Here is a 20658-nt window from a genome sequence, read left to right as displayed (position 1 = left end):
TAAATATTTTTGAGAAAATAGTAGGGGCCCCTTTGGCAATATCAAACAACATAACTCCACTGAATTCAGTATCAGCTTAAACCAGTCATGGATCTGGCATCCGAAATTCTCCCACAATTTTCTTCTTCAACGAATTGTTTATCTGCAATGACGGAGCAGTCCAAATAAATAATACTGCATCCAGCCTATATTAATAGCTATAAACACAAAAGCTGTGTTTTGTCATCATCCTCCCTTTTGCCTGTAAACTTTTAAGACAAGTCTGGAAGTGACAAAACCTCGTCCCGAAGGAGCGGGGCAGCGGGAGGGAAAGAAGGGAGCATTTACAGCTATTAGGGACTTCATGTAAATTGTTTAAAGTTGCCTGGAGTCGTAATTCAAATATAAAAATATCCCTAGGTTATCTAGCAAGAACAGTTCTCTACAAAATGTCTTTCTTAAGGGATGCTGATAACGGGGAGAAACAAATGAAAACCAAACATGAGCACTGCTAGGGACCCTGAAGGAAAAGAGGAGGCTGTGGTGAATTTCAAATAATAGAAACCCTTTGCCTTCTCTCCCTTTCCGCTTTTTTTTCACTACACACAAAATTAAAATAAATACAGCAAGAAAGACCATGTCATAAAAATAAATATTTAAGGAGGCAGATGTGAGTAAAGCAAAGGAAAGCTCATTTTTACAGCTTTCATTCCTTAGACATGAGGCAATGATAAGTTGAGCTACATGGGAAGGTTTTGCAAGTCTAGAAGGGTCCAATGGTGCAAAGAGCCAATTTCCCATCGATTTTGGTGGGAAATGAAGACCATCCCCCATGGGAAACTGCCCTTTCGACACAGCTCTTCAACTTCAAAGTTTATTTTTGCAAACTAAGCTGGCCGTTAGCCATAATCCGTGACAGCCACAACGGCACGGTGAGGGACAGGGACGCTCCATACCCGCAGCCCCAGGACTTCTCTCCCGTAGCAGCTTTTCCTGGTGGCAGTGGAGGAGCAAAGCACACTTGCAAATCACCCTGTGGAAAGGCTAAAACATCCCTTTTCTGCATAATTATCCACCTGGAGACAGGCTGCTCCCCACAAAGCATCCTCTCGCACTTGGACGCGAGGTGAATCTCATGTAGGAAGCAGCAGGTGCTGTGAAGCCACTACTGCATTGTGTCTACCTAACATTGGGTGAAATATTTGTTGTGCTCATTCTTCCAGGGCAGTGGCTATAGCCCGAGGCCTGGAGATGAAGTGACTTCCCCCAGTCTATGAAAAGGGACAGTGGAAATCCAAGGAATCAAATTTGGAAGCACAGCCTCCAGCCACCCTTGCCAACAAGTCCTTCCCCGATGAGGACAAGCCGTTAACCTCTACCTACAGCCAATGCTTTATGGGCTTGGAGAACACGAGACTAAAGGGAACTCCACTGAAGCTCACAAAAATTATTCACTTACGAGGAAAAAAAATCCATGCAAGATTTTCTGTGCATCAGCTGCTGACACAAACCATTTCTGGAAGCATTCGTAAGATTAGAGCAGAAGCAGTAAATGCATTCTCAGCTTATTTGTTCCAGCTGATACCACCCGAACAGAAGCCCAAAGGCACAGTCTTTCAAAGATATCACATCTTTTTCCTCTAGTTTCAACGAAAAATGCCCACAGTACAAAGATAAATTACCCACTCCACTTGTAATTGACATTAACGTAGATTTGCAAGATCCAAAGACACATTTACATCACTTAAAAATGATGTTTAAATAATCATCAAAAATATCACCAAGTCTGGTAGGTTGTCTAAAAAGTTAATTAGGAATCCTTTTTCCCCCTAGACATATAATTATTCCCTTAGATTTTAAACATGTGTTTCTTAAAGTGTGGCCGTAAGTATAAAATCATTACCTTCTTGCTCTTAATCATGGAAATATCCAGGAGAAGAAATATTTGATAATAATTTTTTCCTTCAAAATGCCACAGACTTACTAAAATCATTATTACTATTTTCTTCAACTGGAGGACAAGTCTGAACCACACATCAATTTCAAATTGCATTTAGGAGCCTAATTACAGGCATTTATTTTTGAAAGCGTTGGCTGCAGCGTGTGCTCACCACGGAGAGAAACTTGCCTCACTGCTGGGCGCCAGATCCTGCCGCCTCCAGCACAACAGCACCGCGGGGGGAACTCGCTGCTTCCTGGAGCATCTTTACAGAGAGGGAGAAATAATTTGTAGCCGCATGCACAGTACCTTGAGATGAATTTAATAATCATAAAGATGAGACACCTCAAGCAGGAAAAGCAGCAGCTGTTTAACAGCACGCGGTGAGTGAGTGTTTCTGTTAAGGGTGTGTAAACATGGGACTCCATGCGTCTTACCGTGCTCTGGAGGTCTGACGCCTCTGAGATGGGGCTCTCTGGATGCTTCCTCCTCTCCTTTTGCCCACCTCTGCAAGCAGGGCTCTACTTGTAAAATTAATACAAAAGCCCTAAGGTAAAAGCCCACTGACTTCTCTGGACACCTCGGAGTAGCACCGCGAGGTTGGTCAAACCATGGCTGGGCTGCATCACGAGTTCGTTGCAGCAGCAGCAGCGGCAGCAATGATGTCCTACATGTGTATCACCACATACTACAATAACACCATGCTGAAAATAATCTGCTGGGAAAATAGGAACAGATTGCTGATGTTACAGGAGACTGTGTCAAGGTGTGAGAGAGAGTCTCATTTCTGGAACACCAGCTGAAACTCGGCGTAGGTCGGGATTAGATTCATCGGCACCCAAGTATGCTCAACAACAGGTGGTGCCTGCTTATAGGACATAATCTCCTAGCTCTACAGGAGCAGATAAATGAACACACAGATTTTAGGGATCAACCTAATCACTTTACACATACAAAATAAAACAGCACCAAATCTGGATTCTAAATAAATCTCTAACCCTTCTTGGGTAACCTTTTGCTAGAAACAGCTGCTCAAGAACAGAAGGAAAAGACAATGCAAGAACGAACTGGAGTCACCAACTTAACTATCAATGCTGAAAAAGGTTCAATCAGCAGAAAGCTGCTAAAGCAAAACAGATGGACAGCAAAGCTTTGTGGAGAGACCGCTCACAGGGTTATGCATACAAGCATACAATAGATATCTCAAACTATAGAAGCAACAGGATTTATTATCTTTTACAGATACACACAAAGAAAAGAAAACAGGTCCACGTAACTACCCTTAAGAAGCAAGGACAAGTTAATGACCTAATCCTAAAGAGAACTTTGGCAAAGGCCAGGTAGAATTGGGCTTTGAGTAACCTGGTCTAGTGGGAGGTTCCCTACCCACAGCAGGGGGTTGGAACCAGATGATCTTTAAGGTCCCTTCCAACCCAAACCATTCTATGAATCTAAAACTGCCCAGTTTTCACCAATGGATTTCAGACCACACAAATCAGTGGGTTTTAGGGTTGGCACACACTAAACTACAAGTGTTTAGTGTTGAGCTGACAGACCCACAGCCACAACGAGCTTACGTTAAAACATACCGTGATCTTCCAGAACAACAACAGAGCTAAAACCAGCTTCTGCTGGGAAACAAACAGTCCATGAACATCAGGCCATCAGGCCTAGGACGACTGCTTTCCAAGACCTCTGAATCAAGTGGATTCCTGGTTCATTTTAGTTCTCTTTTTGCAGAAAATTGGTTAAAGTAAGTTGACACACCAGTTATTTCAGATGTTCCAGTGAAGTAGAGCCATCTTCTGCCATTGTCTTTGAAAACTAAGATGAATGCTGCATTGTCGATTCAAGCTTCAAAAAGCTATTTGCACGGTGTCATTTTTCATTTTGCCTAGGCAGGATGTAATGAAAACCCGACAAGTTATTGATGGTTTGGTTACCTGTCTGCCTTAAAAGAAATTGCACAGGTGCTTTCTTTAAAAAAAACATAAAGTCAACACAATTAATGCAAAACAATGATAGGAAGCATCCTTTGAGGTTTTATTTTCTGCTGAAGTGTCACTAGACTGCGTGTCCAAAAGCCACTGCTGGCAATTCATCTCTCATGTATCAATATAAAAATATTACCATGGTTTGTACCCTGACACCAGACTGGGAAAGACGTCTGTCCTATTGCCATTTTCTTTCTGGCTGTTTAAGGTAATTAACCACTAATTAGGAAGCCTGAGGCAATAAATAAAAAAATGGAATTTATATACAACTTCTAAAACTCAAGACATGCTGAAAGAATAAGAGAAAAGCCTTTCTCTTCTCGTCTAATTTCACAATTTTTCTTTCTCAAAATGACATAGCATCGAGGGGAATATGTTAAAATTCCTGATCCAAAAACAATACCTGAGGGGTCTGTCAATCAACAACCCTAGTGCGGAGGTCCTGAGGATGTGAACTCTTGAGAAAACCACAGCTAACCCCTTCCAGAGAGAAAAGTCTTTCTGAACAGTTTTGAAGTGCAGAAGACAACAAAAAAAATGAGGTGAGATCTTTCTGCTTTTCCTTGGCCACAATCCCTCCAGCTCCTGGGAGGAGACATCACTGCTTTGGGCTTTACCCGGTGAGACTCCTGCTGACTTCATGCTGGCCAGGACTTCACCTTCCTCTCCAAGGCAGCTGGCAGTGATGATGTTCTTTACAAACAAATTAACATTCACTGCCCATATGAATAAGCCTGCAGGCACAGCTGTGTATTAACATATCCAAGCGGCTTTTCAGCTACAGCCGCCTGGTGTCCTACAGCCCCGAGCATGGGGCTCCTGATCTTCCCGGCAGACCCGGAGCAGCAGACCATGTCTCCTGACGAGGCTGGGGTTTCGGGGTGGCTCTGGTTGGGTTTTTGTTTGCAGATGGGTACAAAGCCCCGAGTCCTCATTGGACTTCCACTGCTCCTTCCCAGTCTCACAAATCCTCATCTTCTTTTCAGAAATTACCAAGGGACCAGGGCTTTCAAAACCGAACTTACCCTTCCTAGATCGCCTCTGACTCTAGGCTACAGTGGAGGGCGACAATGAAACACCTGCAAAAATCTGGACCTAAATTACTTAAATCTTGAAACACATAAGCCACTTTTGAAAAGAAATTGTGAGCACTTTCTGGAAGCGTGGTTCTCTCTCCTGGGTGATATTTGACAAGGTCCAAGTTAGCTGGGCACTTCCAAATGCTTCTGTGACTCAACTCAATGGGCAAAAGCCACTATATGCTGCTTTTCTGCGCTTTTACTGGTTACCAGCTAAAAAAGAAATAAAAAAATCTTCCTGCTTTAAGCAGTATGGCTTTCTGTGTGCAAGAGTGTGCTCATGTATCACGAAGCTTGTCAAGACTGCAAGATAATGGGACCAACTGGGAAAATTTCCATGAAGATAGTGAGCGTGCCTGGAGTATCTAGGTCAGATCCTGCTCTAACAAAGTGCAGTATGAGGGTCCCTTTATACAGAAACTTGTTTAATTAAGATAACAGATGCTGCTATTATACAAGTCATAGCGAGTGGCTGTTTAATTGGACACTTTCATATTCTTTGCTACCAGCACAGAACATCATTTGTTTTTTATGAATTTCTTTCCTTACAATTAAACTGTATAAACAATGCATGCTCTGTATATTCATAGAAAAGAAACAGCTCTAATGATGTAAGGGCTTTACATGAACAAGAACGGGAGAAGAGCAATTTGTTTTGGGGCTTAAAAGTACAATTATTTTTCTGTCCTGGACTGAGCACACCTCTGGTGGTAGGGTAAATGTGACTTCCAATAGTTTTAGGAGAATATTAGGAATTGTGTACATATTTTGAACATTCATTATTTCAAGGGAATACACATTAGATTTGGAGGCGTGCAAGCAGTTACCAAGTGGATGAGATAGCTGCCGACACTGCCAGCCCCGCTCCACTCCTGGCAGCGATGCTCGAAGCACCCCAGAACAGGGCTCCAACACAGGGCAGCTGCTAGAACCAGCACCAGCCTGGACCTAAATGCTTCACCTCGCTGCTGTGCCACCGCCTGTCCCTGTGCTTTGGTTAATCAACTCATCGGCGAGCGGCGGGTAGCAAACCACAAGACTGGCAGACATACAGTATCTCCCTAAATAAAAGCTATCTTGGTTTTCCTGCACACAGTCTACAGCTGGGAAGCAAAGGAGAATGAGAGCAGAAGGAAGCCATGGTAGACAGGCCGAAACATGACATGTCCCTCATCAGCTCTTGAACCACTTAACGCTACAGCTTCCCCTCTGGGAAATGTCCCGCATCCAGCTCTGGGGCCCCCAACATCAGAAGGACATGGAGCTGTTGGAGCGGGGCCAGAGGAGGCCACAGAGATGCTGGGAGGGCTGGAGCCCCTCTGCTGGGAGGACAGGCTGAGAGAGCTGGGAGGGTTCAGCCTGGAGAAGAGAAGGCTCCGGGGAGACCTCGGAGCCCCTTCCAGTCCCTAAAGGGGCTCCAGAAAAGCTGGGGAGGGACTCTGGATCAGGGAGGGGAGCCATAGGATGAGGGGGAACAGTTTTGAACTGGAAGAGGGGAGATTTAGATTAGATCTAGGAAAGACATTCTTTGCTGTGAGGGTGGTGAGCCCCTGGCCCAGGCTGCCCAGAGAAGCTGTGGCTGCCCCATCCCTGGAGGGGTTCAAGGCCAGGTTGGACGGGGCTTGGAGCAGCCTGGTCTGGTGGGAGGTGTCTCTGCCCAGGGCAGAGGGTGACACTGGATGATCTTTAAGGTCCCTTCCAACACATTCTATGGTTATATGAAATGACAGTATGTCTCTCTGACAGACTGTTATTTAAACTGAAACACTCTGTCAGAAATAGCTAATGTAATTATTACCATTATTGCATGTAAATTGAAGTAATTTCTGTAAGTCAAAACCAAACACCTAAGAAAAGAGGAAAGACTTGCAGGGAAAGTGATGCAAATCTTGCCTTACAAACCAGCACCTAAAGACTCCTTCCAATGCTACTCCAGCAAAATCATTCCACACCAACAGCAAAATACATCCCTTGACGAATTCCATGAGAAATTTTCCTAAGATACTCTAACGAAATGATCTCTGGTGGTAAGTTATTATAAGTCAGCTCAATCTGTGCAGTGGGGTGACAAAATGCCCCAGTTTGCTGATGCAGATCACAGGACCCATCTCAGCTCTGACATTAAACCCCGGCATTCCCACGGCCGAGCCCTCAGACACTGCACACTGACGTGAGGGCACCTGCAGATTTGCTGGGCTGCAACTCCGTTTTTTTGTGGGCTACAGAAAACTGTACGAAAATTAAGGGAGACTTCATTGTTTTAAAATGAAATGTTTTAAGTTAACTGCTGAATTAACTGGTTTAAATTATTTTAAAAAGGCATCCTGGTGTATAGTTCAAAGAGAATTTCAGTTCTGTTGCAGGATGTTCCTCCAACTGTTTGGAGTGTGGGAGCAGCTGTAACAGAGGCTTATTTTAATTTCATCTGGCAGCGCTCTGTGGAGCCCCAGGATTTGTCTTTAAATCATAGAATCATAGAATTGCCTAAACTGGAAGGGACCTTTCAAGATCATCGAGTCCAACCATCAACCTAACTCTGACAAAACCCATCACTAAACTATATCTCTAAGCACTATGTCTGTCCGTCTTCTAAATACCTCCAGCCTGATTCTGCCTCCTGCACTCAGGAAACCTGAGCGAAAGAGCCAGAGACGACAGTGACTTCTGATTTCCACCATTGCAAGGATGAACCGCTCGTAATTGCAGCCGAGCACAGATCTCTATGGGAGCCGTGACGTAAAAATGAAGAAATTGAAAGGTTTCTATGATAAGATCACCTGAAAAGAACGGTTCTAAAGCACTAGTCTCAGTAACAAATTTATCTAAGGTTGTTGCATTAGATGTAATTGAATTATTATGAGAGGATTAACAAAATCCTGCAAGAACAATTTGACTGCTGTGACTTCCCCTCCTACTCCTGCCGATGAATAATACAGACAACGTAATGCCAGGAAATAATCATCACAAATGGGAAATACTGCTGACTGGAGGATGCTTGGCTTTAGGAGTTCAGGAGTTTAAAGCAAAGTTCTCCATTAAGAACTTGCTTTCATTCACTTCAGTGTTATACAGGGGCTATCAATTAATGGAAGTTTTTCCAAACTTGTGGGAAACTATGGATTTCTGTTTTATATTGGTAAATCTCACGTAAAATTACCATCTACCTCTAACTCCCACTGATATCTAGGAATGATTTATTTGGTGTCTGAGACAGCTTTGGAAGAAAGTAGAGGCAGTTTGAATCATCTGTATTTCACATGGTGTAATAATTGCAGAAGACCGTGTCTCTGTCTATAATGCCTGAATGATGTTTATATCCTATATAAGGGTGCCATACGTGCTATGTATTTTATATACAAAAACTCACTTGACGTTGACCATGTTACTTCATAAAGTCAGGAGGATGAAGACATAAGATTATAAGACCAAAGTGCCACTGAGATTTAAATAAAAACTGTAAGTCCTGGCTCTACATTCTGTGCACTCCTCACTCGGGGAGTTTTTGCCTGATTTTGAATGTCAGCCCTCCTAGGGCAGCTGGGCAGCAACACTCCCCATCTCGATCTCACAGCCTGAAGTCCAGCATCGCTTCTGGGTCACTCTGATGTAGCTGGGACATGAGAAAAGAGAATCTAATGGGATCCCAGCACTCCAAAATCTCTTTTCTCCTGATGTGGAGTCAGAATAAAAAGATCAAAGCTTAAACATACCTGGAAGTATGAATATAGGAGAACCAAATGGCAAGTGAAAAACATTCTGAACTCATTTCAGTTTCTCTCTGATGAACCACTTGGTATGTCCCAAAGACACATCGCAGTTTTGCAGTGACCAGAAGACACCACTTCCACCTTGAGCTCCCAGTGCTTGTTGGCTTCTGGAACAACTCCCTGCCAGCTGCAGATCTCGACAACTGGCTCAAATTTCCAGGTTATACGCGTAACAGTGAATATTGAAAGGGTAAAACAGCTTCTGCCTGAGAAGCGTGCTGGGGAAGTGGGTCCTAAGCATCCTAGGGGATCCTACTTGGCTACCACTGTCTCTCGGATGCTGCAGTCTGCACAGCTTTATGCTGACCATTCCTATCTAAAAGGTATCTGCTGCTCCTGAGCGAGGGTTTCCCAGAGGACAGGTGTATTTTAGTCACGCCTCCTGTCCCAGCCGTGTGGAAGGTGGGAGATTCTGTGGCAGGCAGCAGACTCACCTGCTCGTACTCTACCAGTGGCCCTACGAGGCTGCTTCGTACTGAGTGGCATTAATAGGACTGAAGACCTTTCCCACAGAGTGTAGCAGCCGTTTTGCACTGAAATGTGAAGGGAAGATCAAGAATAGAAAATTATCTCTGTATCTTTACCCATATAGAAAAAATCTTTGTTTCCAAGCAGCATTTGCAATATATCTATATCTGTGCTATGGCTGTTTCTATATAAAATTTACCTTCTGGAGTCAGGCTACTAACATTTTATTAGGCCTCCAAGGCAGGATTTCCATTATTATGGAGATGAACTGCCTTTAATGACTGCAATAATGTAATTGTACCCCAGGGCAGAATTTCTAATAACACAATTGCGCGGTTCTCAACCACCAGTAAGAGATACCTTCAGGGCAGGTTATTCATTAGGGGTGCAGTACACACTGCCCCAGCCTCCAGAGAAGAATATGAAACCTAAAACAATAAAGCTTTTTTTTTCCAGGGTAGTCTCTGCCCTCTGGGCAAACATTGAACAACACACTTAGTTTTGCCTCCTGGACAGCAGTGGCCTCCAGAGCCAGAGTCCTGGCAGCAAAATATGCTGCACACTATTTCTGGCTCCAGCAAGGAGTCCCAAACATCACGCTCCATCTGAAAAGTCACAGGAGTCCCAAGTGAACTGCTGGAGCGATTGCCATGGTAGCCGTCAGGCTGTACATCAGAACTCAAAGCAAGGACTGACACATCAACGTTGCTTTTAACTCCACCTGGAACTGGAAGGACCATCTATATTGATTAACCTTCACACGATCAAGTTCAGTTTGGAGAAGTATCCAGATGTTCAGGTGCCTCTCTGAAACTCCAAACATCAGTTTAACCAGAGATTTCATTTAAGTTTCATCTCCCACGCCTGTCTCAAAGTTCTGTTTTCTGCCCTAGATAAAGAGATTTCAGCAACAGTTTTTCTTGGCATCTTTCTTCCTATATTTCAACAGATTTTTTCATCAGCCAACAAAGTTCTTGTTTGAAGCCCACACATAAGCGTAGGGAGGTACTAGGACTGGACTCCAGTCAATGCTACTGTCCCCCGGGATAGCAGGGAGGAGATAATGTTTCAGCAACCGATGAAACCAGAAATACAGCAATGTTAACTAGATGAAAGCAGAAATACAGCAATGCTAAGCAGAGGACCAGGCACTTGGCCTCTCCTACCCCTGTGAATTCAGACAGTGCTGATGAACAATGCCACGATCATCTAAGACAATATAATTTCCTAATTGCGCATTTCACACAGTTTCCAGGTACAGACTGCAAGGATGGCGTGGTTAATAAAGGCAATGGCGAGGATTCAACACCCTCGTCCCCACGGGAGATACAACCGACTGCATATAAGAACTAAATAGGTCCAACTGCCAGGCCAATGGAGCTGTGTTCATTAAGACATTTTGCCAGATCGGCCCCGCTGGAGGAGTTGGTTGGCAGAAAAACCCCTGGGCTGAAGTAGCAGAAAATTTCACACCTGCTTGGGCACATTTCACGTCTGGTTTCCCACCCAGGGCTCGGTGCCCAGGTGGGAGGGTCCCAGTCCTGGTCAGGAAAAAACTGTAGGTACAGCCTTCCACTACTTAAACAGAGGTGTGCGTCCTTCAGGGTGCTCTGGTGTGGACTCCCTCGTGTCTACCACAGCGTGACTTCAGGTGACAGGGTTTCACTGGGGGGAAATAATAGTATCTCCTTTTCCCAGTTGCCTGTTTTTCTACAGTTTTGAAGAAACCTGCTGGTTTTGAGGTATATCACTTCCTCTCCTAACCTTGGTGGAAACCAGCTGAAACATCTACAGCCAGTTCAAATAACCAGTTCAAAAGTGATTTGGAAGTAAACACAGCAGCAACCTGAGCTACCACCCACCCTGATGCTACCAGTGCATGAACTACATTTCCTTGGGAAATGAGGATCCAGGGATTTCTGCTGTATTACAAAATCGTTTGCAGATAAGAGAGTAGTGCTAAAAAAACCAAACAACTTTGTTGTCGGCATTGCACAGCAGTGACCAGGCAAGAAACACAGTGCTCGCATTTCTTTCCTTTCCTAAGCTCTTGCTCAAATAAACTAATGCTTCCCCTCTCACTCCTAAATTAAAACGAGGAGAAAGAACTGTGCCGTGCCTGGGAGAGCAGCGTCAGAGAAAACAGCACATTGCAGCTACCGACTGTGCCAGCATGGACAGGGAGACAGATGGGACCTCATGGGGCTTACACTCCCAGACTTCCAGTATTTAATACTTCCCATCCTTTGCACAATCTTGACCAGCAGAGCAAGTTATTTCAGTTTTAAAAATCAATATACCTTGATCTATTATAACTTCGACCTCGCACAGCTTTGTATCCTGGCTGCTAGAGGGAGCTCTGTGCGATTGATCACCCAACTCTTTTTATCCCAGGAGGTGAAGTCGAAGGTCCGCAGACAATAGCTTTGCAAAGACCAGAACAGGAGCTAAGTAAGTCAGAAATAGGTTGTTTATTATTTTTCTCATCTGGCTTTAAATAAGCTAAGCTTTTTGCATACTCACATACATCACCATAGTATATATCCAATGTCCTTCACAGGCAGGCAGGTTGGATAGACTAGACTTTCCAAGATAAAAGAACAGCTCTAACAGGTTTAGGCTTTTAAAAATAACAATTCCCTGTAATTCCTGCCTTTTTGACCGTTACTAATAAGACAGGATTTTTCCCATCAATCCAAGTGGCGCATTGTATTTTGGAGGACTGTCAAGGACAGCTCTTCAGGTCCCACTCTCAGGTGCTGCACAGGTGGGACAGGTAACACAACTGCACCTCTACACAGTCAACAACAAACCACTGCAAAATCATGCACACGAATTTGAAAGGTAGGCTCCTACTAATGCTTTCCTTTTTAATTAAAAAAAAAAAAAAAAAAAGAAAGAAAAAAATAATGACTTGGCCAGTCTGAAAAAGCCATCTCCAAGTCAGGCGTTAGGACTGCCAAATTAATTACTGACCCCAAATAATTCCTGTTTGCAGAACATTGAGTAATGTACCAGAGCAGTGTAATTTGCAGTGGAGGGTTTTATCTCCTGGGAAACTTTTTGAAAAACAACAGCTATTTAGAGCAATGCAGAGGCAAAATATTTGCTTTTTAGAATGCATCTTTATCAGCTTCTTGGCAGGGATGCTTTAATAGTACACAGAGATGGGGAAGAACACAACAGAAATAGAAATCTCACGCCCAGCTCCTTGAGACTGAACACTAGCTGCTTCCACATTTATTTGCAAGTCAATTTTGGGAAGCTATTAATGACAAATTTAGCTTTCATTGCTGAAAGCCCCTGGGTTGGAGCAAGCTAATGAAAGAAATGGTTACTTTAAGACATTACCTCTCATTTTCTCTTAGGATGTCTTTTCCTTTCTTCCAAGAATAAGTAGGTCTGGGGGAAGCTTTCGGCTTACACTCAATGATTACTTCACCACCCACTTTAACAAGAGTTAACTTCTTCAACAGTGTTTTGGAGAAGTCTGGACCGACGGCTGAAAGAAAAAAAATAAAAATACAGGTCAGAATTCCCTCTGTAAAAATCAAAGTCAGGCTTTTTTGAACTTTACAATATTCAAGGGCTGGCTTTCACCTGCAGTTTCTAAATGATCTGACTTTATGAACTATGTGCACGTACAGATGGGGCAAACCGACGTCTGAATGCATCAGCTCCTACTTGTTTAGAAATGCACATCAAGATGCAAACCTCAGAAACCAGTAACCTCGGCTGGCAGCACAAGCCGGTGTCACGCACATCTTATTCGGGGCAGCACCCCTAAGAACTACGCCTGCTTGAACCGTATAATGTATTTCCTTTTTTGTGTGGTTACAGCATGATCATCATTTTGTCGAACATTGCTACGTGCAGAGCAACAGTATACAGAAACATTGTCACAAGCACAGAATGCAGGTAATCAGAAATGTTAGTATTTCCAGAAAGTTGACATTTTTATGCTTTATATTCATAACCGTTGCATAAACCGGGTCTTTTCTTTTAATGCTATAAAGGTGTGAGTCCTTGACACAGCCAGGTCCTGAACCAAACAAAACAAGGCAAGACTTAAGCAGGCACCAGGGTAAAAGGTATTCTCCGATCATCTTTTTTAGTCCCTCCAGGGCACACTCTTCTATTTTGTGAAAAACAGTCAAGATATTCATCGAAGCAGCCACCAAAGCCCTGCAGACAGTCTGCAGCCTGGCTGTAAGGCAGGCTGGGGAGGCAGGAGATTGTCTGGTTTCTGATTCCTGCCCTCAAAGGATTTTTAATGCTTTATTGATGGGACCTGATGATAGACAGAGCTTTAAGGCAGCAGCCTCTAGACTGACTCTGGTAGTGAACTCCCCAAAGATGACCAGAAGGTTTTACTTATATCAAGTGGGACAATTAGTTTTTTCAATACAGAAAGCTCAAAGCAAATAGGTGAGGCAGCTTAAGGGTTTTATGAACAACTCTTGCCCTGCTGCTTGCTACGTCTTTCCTGGCAGGAGTTTACTTTCTGATGGATCAGTGGCAGCAACCTCTGCCCAGTGCCCTCTAATTCTCTCCAGCCCTTTTGCTGGCTGCGTGCCTGCATCCCTCTTGCCCCATCCCCATATTCCCCCAGCTTGTGGGATTTTCCTCGACTTACTTTCTTGCTGCACTCGGGGAAGTGAGAGTTTAGATCACCTTGCGCTGCATCTGCTTGATGCTCCATACAATGATCTAAAGCTCACCCGAAGCAGCTGTGAGACACAAAACTTGCCGTGTGATACAGAAAACAAATTAATTTTTCTTAGGGCATCTCATCTGCCTCAATTCTTTGGGAGATTGTTCCTGCCGCCAAAGAGCTGAATAAAACATAATCCTACAGTAATAATGGGATGGGCTTTATGATCGAATAGATCTTGTCTTCCACTTCCATGAATCAGAGTTCACTAATCTCTGAGCTGTCTTGTCTTCTGTGCCTAATCATAGACAGATGACTTCATTTGAGCAGAGAGGAAAACATGTATGTTATTAAAGACTATAAAAGAGCCATCTGAAAACCAACACCGGCTATGTAAAACATTTCAAAATTAAAGGAGGCATCCTGAGCACAACTTCCCACCAACGCACTCAGAACCAGATGGATTATTATTTATATCATATTATCATAATTAATACAGGATCATTGCTGGAAATAACTTCTCAGATGGTTCTCCAAAATTTATGGACAAAATAAGATTTTTGAATAATCCTGTTATTTCCATCCCTGGAAGGAACACTGGGTTTTTTGCAAGTCATTTGCTATTTCCTCCTTGGTCCTGTGCGTGGTAGAAGAGTTTCACAGTATGGGGTTTATTCTGTGCTGTTCAAAACACTGTCATCCGACACTAAGAAACTCTGGGCTCAGTTCTCAGCACTACCCCAGCTTCCCTGTGCCACTTCAGGGGTAATGCACTTAATTTCTTCACACCTTGTTTGTAAAATGAGGGGTTTAATTACTTTTCTTTCACTCTAAGCCCATAATTTATTTTTTTTTTTTAAATTTCTTTATTTTTTAAAACATTTAGCCTGAAAACTCTTTAAGGTAATGACTGCATCTTACTACATGCTTTTACAATGCCCAGCACAACAGGATCCTGGTTTTTGCTGAAGACTCCAGGCAATATAATTGGCAACAATAACAGAGAGGAATCACCCTGTGAAAAGCTCTGTCTGTAATTTTCTGTTTCTCTTTTTCACTTAATTTTGTTATAAGTCTCACTTGCTATTAGTGGTGTTTAATCATTTCAAGTGCTTAACTTCAGGACCTTTTAAAATAACCATTTTTATACTCAGATCTCTTTAAAAGTTAACATTTCTCAGTGAAGTCAGAATATTGACATCCTTTGAAAACTCTACTGAAAAGGAAAACATGCTGGTTTTCTTTAAAAACATGCCAAATTAAATCACAGATCCATAGAAATTAACCTGTAGAACACCGTTCTGGTACTTTTCACGTGACATATAGAAGCAAGATTGCATAACCCAGATGAGAAGTCAGCCAAATACAAATTATCCGGCAGGTTTTTAAGAGCAGGCTCTCCAAGGTCTTTGCTTTTGCTGGACGAGGAGGCACCGGAGGTACCCACCAACAAGGGCTGCGCCTCTGTCTTCTGAGACTTGGCTTCCTCCCAAAGGCTCATTTTCACCAGGGTTTTGAACAGACAGGAAAAGCATCAGTGGGTTTATTTCGATTTCTTTCACGCAGTAACACGTCCAGTAAATCTTAGCACTGTGAAGTCTAATTTATTGAGCATTATTGTATTTTTCTTGAACAGCAACAATGACAATCTTTCAAATGAATTTTTTTTCTATGGAGGCATCTATCGCTGCTGGTAAAAAATGACCGATATTGAAAATGCCATAATCAGAAAAGACCTCATGCTTTGTTCTTCAGGATAAAGCAGGGGATGATGCTATTGAACGTTTGCTTTGAAAACAACTAAACCATGATTTTGTAATCATGAACTCTGTTTAACCCTTTGAAACTACAGTATCTGTACTGATGTATCTGTTCCCAGGCCTGTCACTTGTACAGCACTGTTTGCAAACGGGGTACAGACTCCAGGACAGCCGAGGCTGGCAGGGACCTCTGGAGATGGTCCCATCCCACCCCTGCTCAAGCAGGGGCAGCTGCTGCAGGTTGCCTGGGGCTGTGTCTTGTTGGGTGTTGAGTATCTCCAAGGATGGAGATGACACTATCTCTCTGGGCAACCCATTCTAGTGCTTGACCACCCTTCATGGTAAAAAAGATTTTCTTACATTTAAATGGCATTTCCTGTGATTCAGCTGGTGCCCACTGCCTCTTGTCCTGGCACCGCGCCTGGCTCTCTAATCTTTGCCCCCTCCCACCAGGTATTTAACCACCTGGATTCACATGAGCTTTTCCTGATGTTAATTGGGACGAGCAGTTGCACACAAAACAGGTGGGGCACAATTTGTTTTTCTTGGTGGGGGTTGAGGACAGGAGCATTACGATTGGCACTAGAACAGCGAAAGGTCTACTCAGACATGGTTTTTCAACATTTCCTCAGGAGAGTAAGTCTCTGCAGCCCATGAGCAGGCAGTTACTGCCAGTATGCTCTGAGCTGGGGCAATACTCGGGTTTCTCCACAATATGTTTCTAACCAGCAAGAGGTGAGTGAGCTGGCCAGCTCTCCGTGCTCCGTCACCTGGATGAATATGAGAAGATGGAATGATGTAAAAAACCCCAAAATCCTGTTCTCTGTCTATCCACTTTCTCAAGTTTTGATTTCATGCCTTAAAACCAACAAGTTACCAAAGATCCTCAGTAGCTCCTCTGCTTCAGATGCTGAAACTTTACAAAACCAGCACGGATGAAGGCTTTGCTGCTTTTGGAAGGTTTGCAGCATTCAGGAAAGTACACTTACCGATGACACTCAGTTCTGCGCTGGCAAAAATGATGCCATGTCTGTTTTCTGCTACACACTGATACATGCCGGCGTCCGACAGGCTGACGTTCGTTATCATGAGCGAGCCCTGCTCTAGCTGAACTCTGCCCTGTAGGAAACAGTGAAACGAATGAAAACGTAAATAAGGAGATCCCTCCTTGGAACATAAACTCAGCAGTTGTTATATTTTATACCAACATGCATCAAAAACATATCAGTAATGGGAAGAATTTGCATGCTCCAATCTATTGGAGCTATTGCCAGCTAAAATTATGTCAGGTTAGATACTAAACGGTAAAACCAATACAGTAGTTGGTAATTGCAATTTAAATTTTCCCTTGACTTCTCTTTGATTTAATACCCAAACCATTTAGATCCCTTTAAAGAAAGTAAACTTGAATCAGAAAGTGCACTTGTGTTCCATAGCGGCATATCACAGCCAACCCTATTCTTTACAACAATGGTATTATGAGTATATATGGCAAGGAAGGTTAGTGAGACGGGTTGCCATCTTAGCTAGCACAGGCAGAAATACTTAAAATCCTCTGCAGTTTACTAAAAACAATATAGAAATTAGTAATTTAATGACCCTTTACTTCATATCAGCCACTAACGGGATTTAAGTACAAGACCATCTGCTAGTGACCAGCGTGAAGCAAGTAAAATTAGTGTGTGGAACAAAAGACCAGGGTATCATTTGTCAGCCTAAGGATATGGAGCTCCTGATATCAATTTTGATAAGTACAGCAAAGTGTTTCCTCCCTCCCCAGGAGTTTCACCATTTAAAAATAGAAATATAAAGAGCTATTGGCTTTCTACTTGGCCGTAGGGCGGAAATTTAATGTTTGTGCAATCTTATCGGGGTTTGATCAAATCTAGGCTGCCATGTTCTTTCACAATAAGTGACAAGACAAAAAAATGCTGGCTACTGTGAAAGCGATGCTTTGGTGACTTGTATTAGTTTGTGGTTGCATTGAGGAGGACCATGGGACCAAGCAATGCCACTTCAGCCAGAGGCTGGGCAGACAGGGTGGTGGAGGGGATGTGTTTCCCCAGCTCCTGCACATCACCCATCTTTGGGCAGCTCTTTGTGTCCCTGGCAATGGCAGGCATGCTCCTGGTCACCTGCACAGGGACACAGCTCGATGGGAGGAATGGAAACGCCAGTAGAGACTGGCAGAAAGACTAAGTTCACCTGAACATCGTTAACTAAAAATAAATTAATCCAGGATGATTGTTTTCTGGATGCAGACTCCATATGGCCACTTGGCCATTCCCTCTTCTTCACAAGGATCTCTCCACCCGTTGGCTCATATCGTGGATGCTTCGTTTGAGGGAGGACCTCTGAATGTAGACCTGCTGTGGGTCCTACCTGTCACTAACAGGTAAAGTTACCCACCAGGCACGGCAAGGAATTGCCTACACAGCAGGGAGATTTCAGAGCACCGCCATCCTTCCTGTTTCCATTCCAAAGGTAACAAACCATGCAGTGATGAGAAGCTGGTGGAGCATGATAGCACCAGTACCTCCTCCCTGGTACCTACCTGGGGCAGCAGTGGCTCCCCGTCCTTCAGCCAGCGGTAGGAGGGTTTGGGTCTCCCACTGGCCCGGCATTCCCAGACGACGCTCTCCTCGATGGCCACATGGGCATCACTGATTTTCTGAATCCAGTTGGGCTGAGCTGCAACGCAGAAGGAATGAATAAAGCCTCACGTCTGTAACCAGCAGCATGCTCTCTAGGTGCAAGCAAATTTCTTTATTAGCACATTTAAGAGTTGGATTTAATAACATGCTTAATAATTGTTAATGATTTATTTTTTTTCCCTGAGTCCAGTTCTGCTTTCTGAAGGTGGCACGTGCAAGATCAGAACCTGTTTTCATTTGATTTTTAATAAAAACACTTTAGGAAAAAGAGTAGCTTCAGAAATGCTGATCATCATGCAAAACCAAAGCAACAGCTCATGTGCTGCCCCAGTGGATAAATGGCACTGTTAGATCCTTAGTCCTTCAAATAGAGACATTTTCTTCTTCAGGATCCATATGACTTAGGCTTCAAAGCTCTATAATTTAGCACTCAACTTCAAAACTTGTAATTTAGAACTACCTCTACATTGAAATGAAGGTTATTCCAGTAACTTAGGCCTACGTGGTTATAGGCACTACTTCAGGTCCAAATTCTCAGTCTTCTTAGATTAGGGCCATACCTGCAAGTCCTGCCACAGGAAGACCTTCCATGTGTATGAAAAATCTTTGGACAGACTCCACATGCAAATCAAATTCTGCTAAAATCGCCATGTATTTTTGGAGACCATACAAAACCTCTGACTTTCGTATGTCACTTTCACAAGCCCCATCGGTCTAGATACAGTTACAATACTTTTCAGGAAGTCCCATTAAAAAAGAGAGTGACTTCACGTTTTTAACAGTCATTTGCCCTATTTTGACATAAGAAAATCTGAGAGACTTAGTAGGAAGATATTACCAGCAGAGGTCTCCAATAACCTGGTTAATACCTTTCCCCATGTAAGCAGATAAATAAAAAAAATTAAGATTACAGGTAATGACTTTATATATCTCCTTTGGATAGTGACAGGGGCCAGAGAAAGGTCTGAAAGGATAAATTAAAAAATATCGCATCGAAATGGTGAGTTCAACACACAGTTGGTATGATGATACCTAAAATATTGGTCTACCATGACATGATGCTGGATATGCACATTCAGAGCGCCGAGTGCCTTTTAAAACTGTGTTTGGGCTGTGACAGATGTGACCTTAATCCCACACCTACCACACACTCCCCTTCTCACGGTGTTTACCAACAACAAAGCACAGAGGAAAGGCTGAAAAATTTTGCACAGCAGCTTAACTCCAAACCACGACGGACTTGCAAAAAAGCAGAAAGGCAAACCAAATGCAACGACAGTGCAGAGGCAAAAGAAGCAGCTGAGAAGAGGAGGCAAGCAGTGTTTACTTCTCTGACTGCCCCTCCTGCCCCTGTAATATTTTAAGTTTATTATCTGTATCTAAAGAGATATGAAAGGGAAAGTGTTTAAATGTAGGAAGATGAAAGTCAATTCTGTCATCTGGAGTAAGAACTTCAACAATTCTATTGAACTGAGACACCCCGTGCAACTGCAACAGGTTCAGTGGCTCAAGGACATTTGCAAATTACTCATGAATTTACATATTTACTCTGCTAACAGCATCCAACTCATGATTTTGAAGAGAGCCTTACGATGCTGTTAAAAGAGCTCTATAAAACCACGCAGATCCATTTGCCTTTTTTTGCAGTACTGTTTTACTGAATTCCCACAAGAAAACAAAAAAATTCACATAAAGCAACTGAAAGCAATCTGTAAACCAAGAAAACCCATGAAAGGTAAGGTGGGCTCTATAACATATAAACGTAAGCTATGGAAAAAGAAAGAAAACCCTCGTACCAGGAGCAAAGAAAATTCAATACTTATCCTTATTTCAGGTAGATTCCTCAAATAAGGAAAATTCTCACCCAACGCAGCAAAAGACTTTCCCTGTCCAGCCCTTCTGCTGTATTTTGCAGGTTATAGATCTGCCCTCCTGCCATAAGGGATGATGCTGAGATTTAAACGTGCTGGGAGCTGCTGGCCCCACGAGCCATCTCCCTCTTGTGCAGCACGCACGAGCACTTCGGCCTCACCAGGTATTTAACCAGTTAAGCTTTCCATCCTAAAGCCACAGAACAAGCATAATAAAGGTCAAAAATAAATCTGAGTGAAAACCGGAGAAGTCCTTTGTTTCACGGGAGCTTCGTTCTCTTGCTGCTCTTTGGGAGACTTTTCTAATTAGGTCAACCTCTCCTTTCAACAGTTCATTTCGGAGAATAGCAGGCACGCTCTTGACTTAATCTTGAGTAATACACAAGGGTTGGTTCACGTAGCAAAGATGTTGGAGCCACCAAATGAGAGTCGCCATAATATAATGAAATTTGACAGCCTCCCATTGGGGATCATACCAAGACATGGTAATGTG

At 43.2% G+C, this 20658-nt stretch overlaps 1 protein-coding gene across 5 annotated transcripts in view; it reads right to left on the bottom strand.

Annotated features, from left to right (window-relative positions):
* LOC141749207 (contactin-4) overlaps positions 1 to 20658 on the bottom strand; it is a 347767-nt gene that overhangs the window by 50747 nt on the left and 276362 nt on the right. For all 5 annotated transcript variants that reach the window (XM_074602291.1, XM_074602290.1, XM_074602293.1 and 2 more), the window contains 3 exons: positions 18195 to 18331; positions 16630 to 16759; positions 12578 to 12728 (listed from right to left, as the gene is read on the bottom strand). In XM_074602291.1, the coding sequence (XP_074458392.1) occupies positions 12578 to 12728; positions 16630 to 16759; positions 18195 to 18331 (418 nt within the window). The remainder of the gene's footprint in view (positions 1 to 12577; positions 12729 to 16629; positions 16760 to 18194; positions 18332 to 20658) is intronic.

Source organism: Larus michahellis, chromosome 10 (assembly GCF_964199755.1).
Source record: "Larus michahellis chromosome 10, bLarMic1.1, whole genome shotgun sequence".
Taxonomy (NCBI): domain Eukaryota; kingdom Metazoa; phylum Chordata; class Aves; order Charadriiformes; family Laridae; genus Larus; species Larus michahellis.
This window is presented reverse-complemented; position numbering and strand designations above follow the sequence as displayed.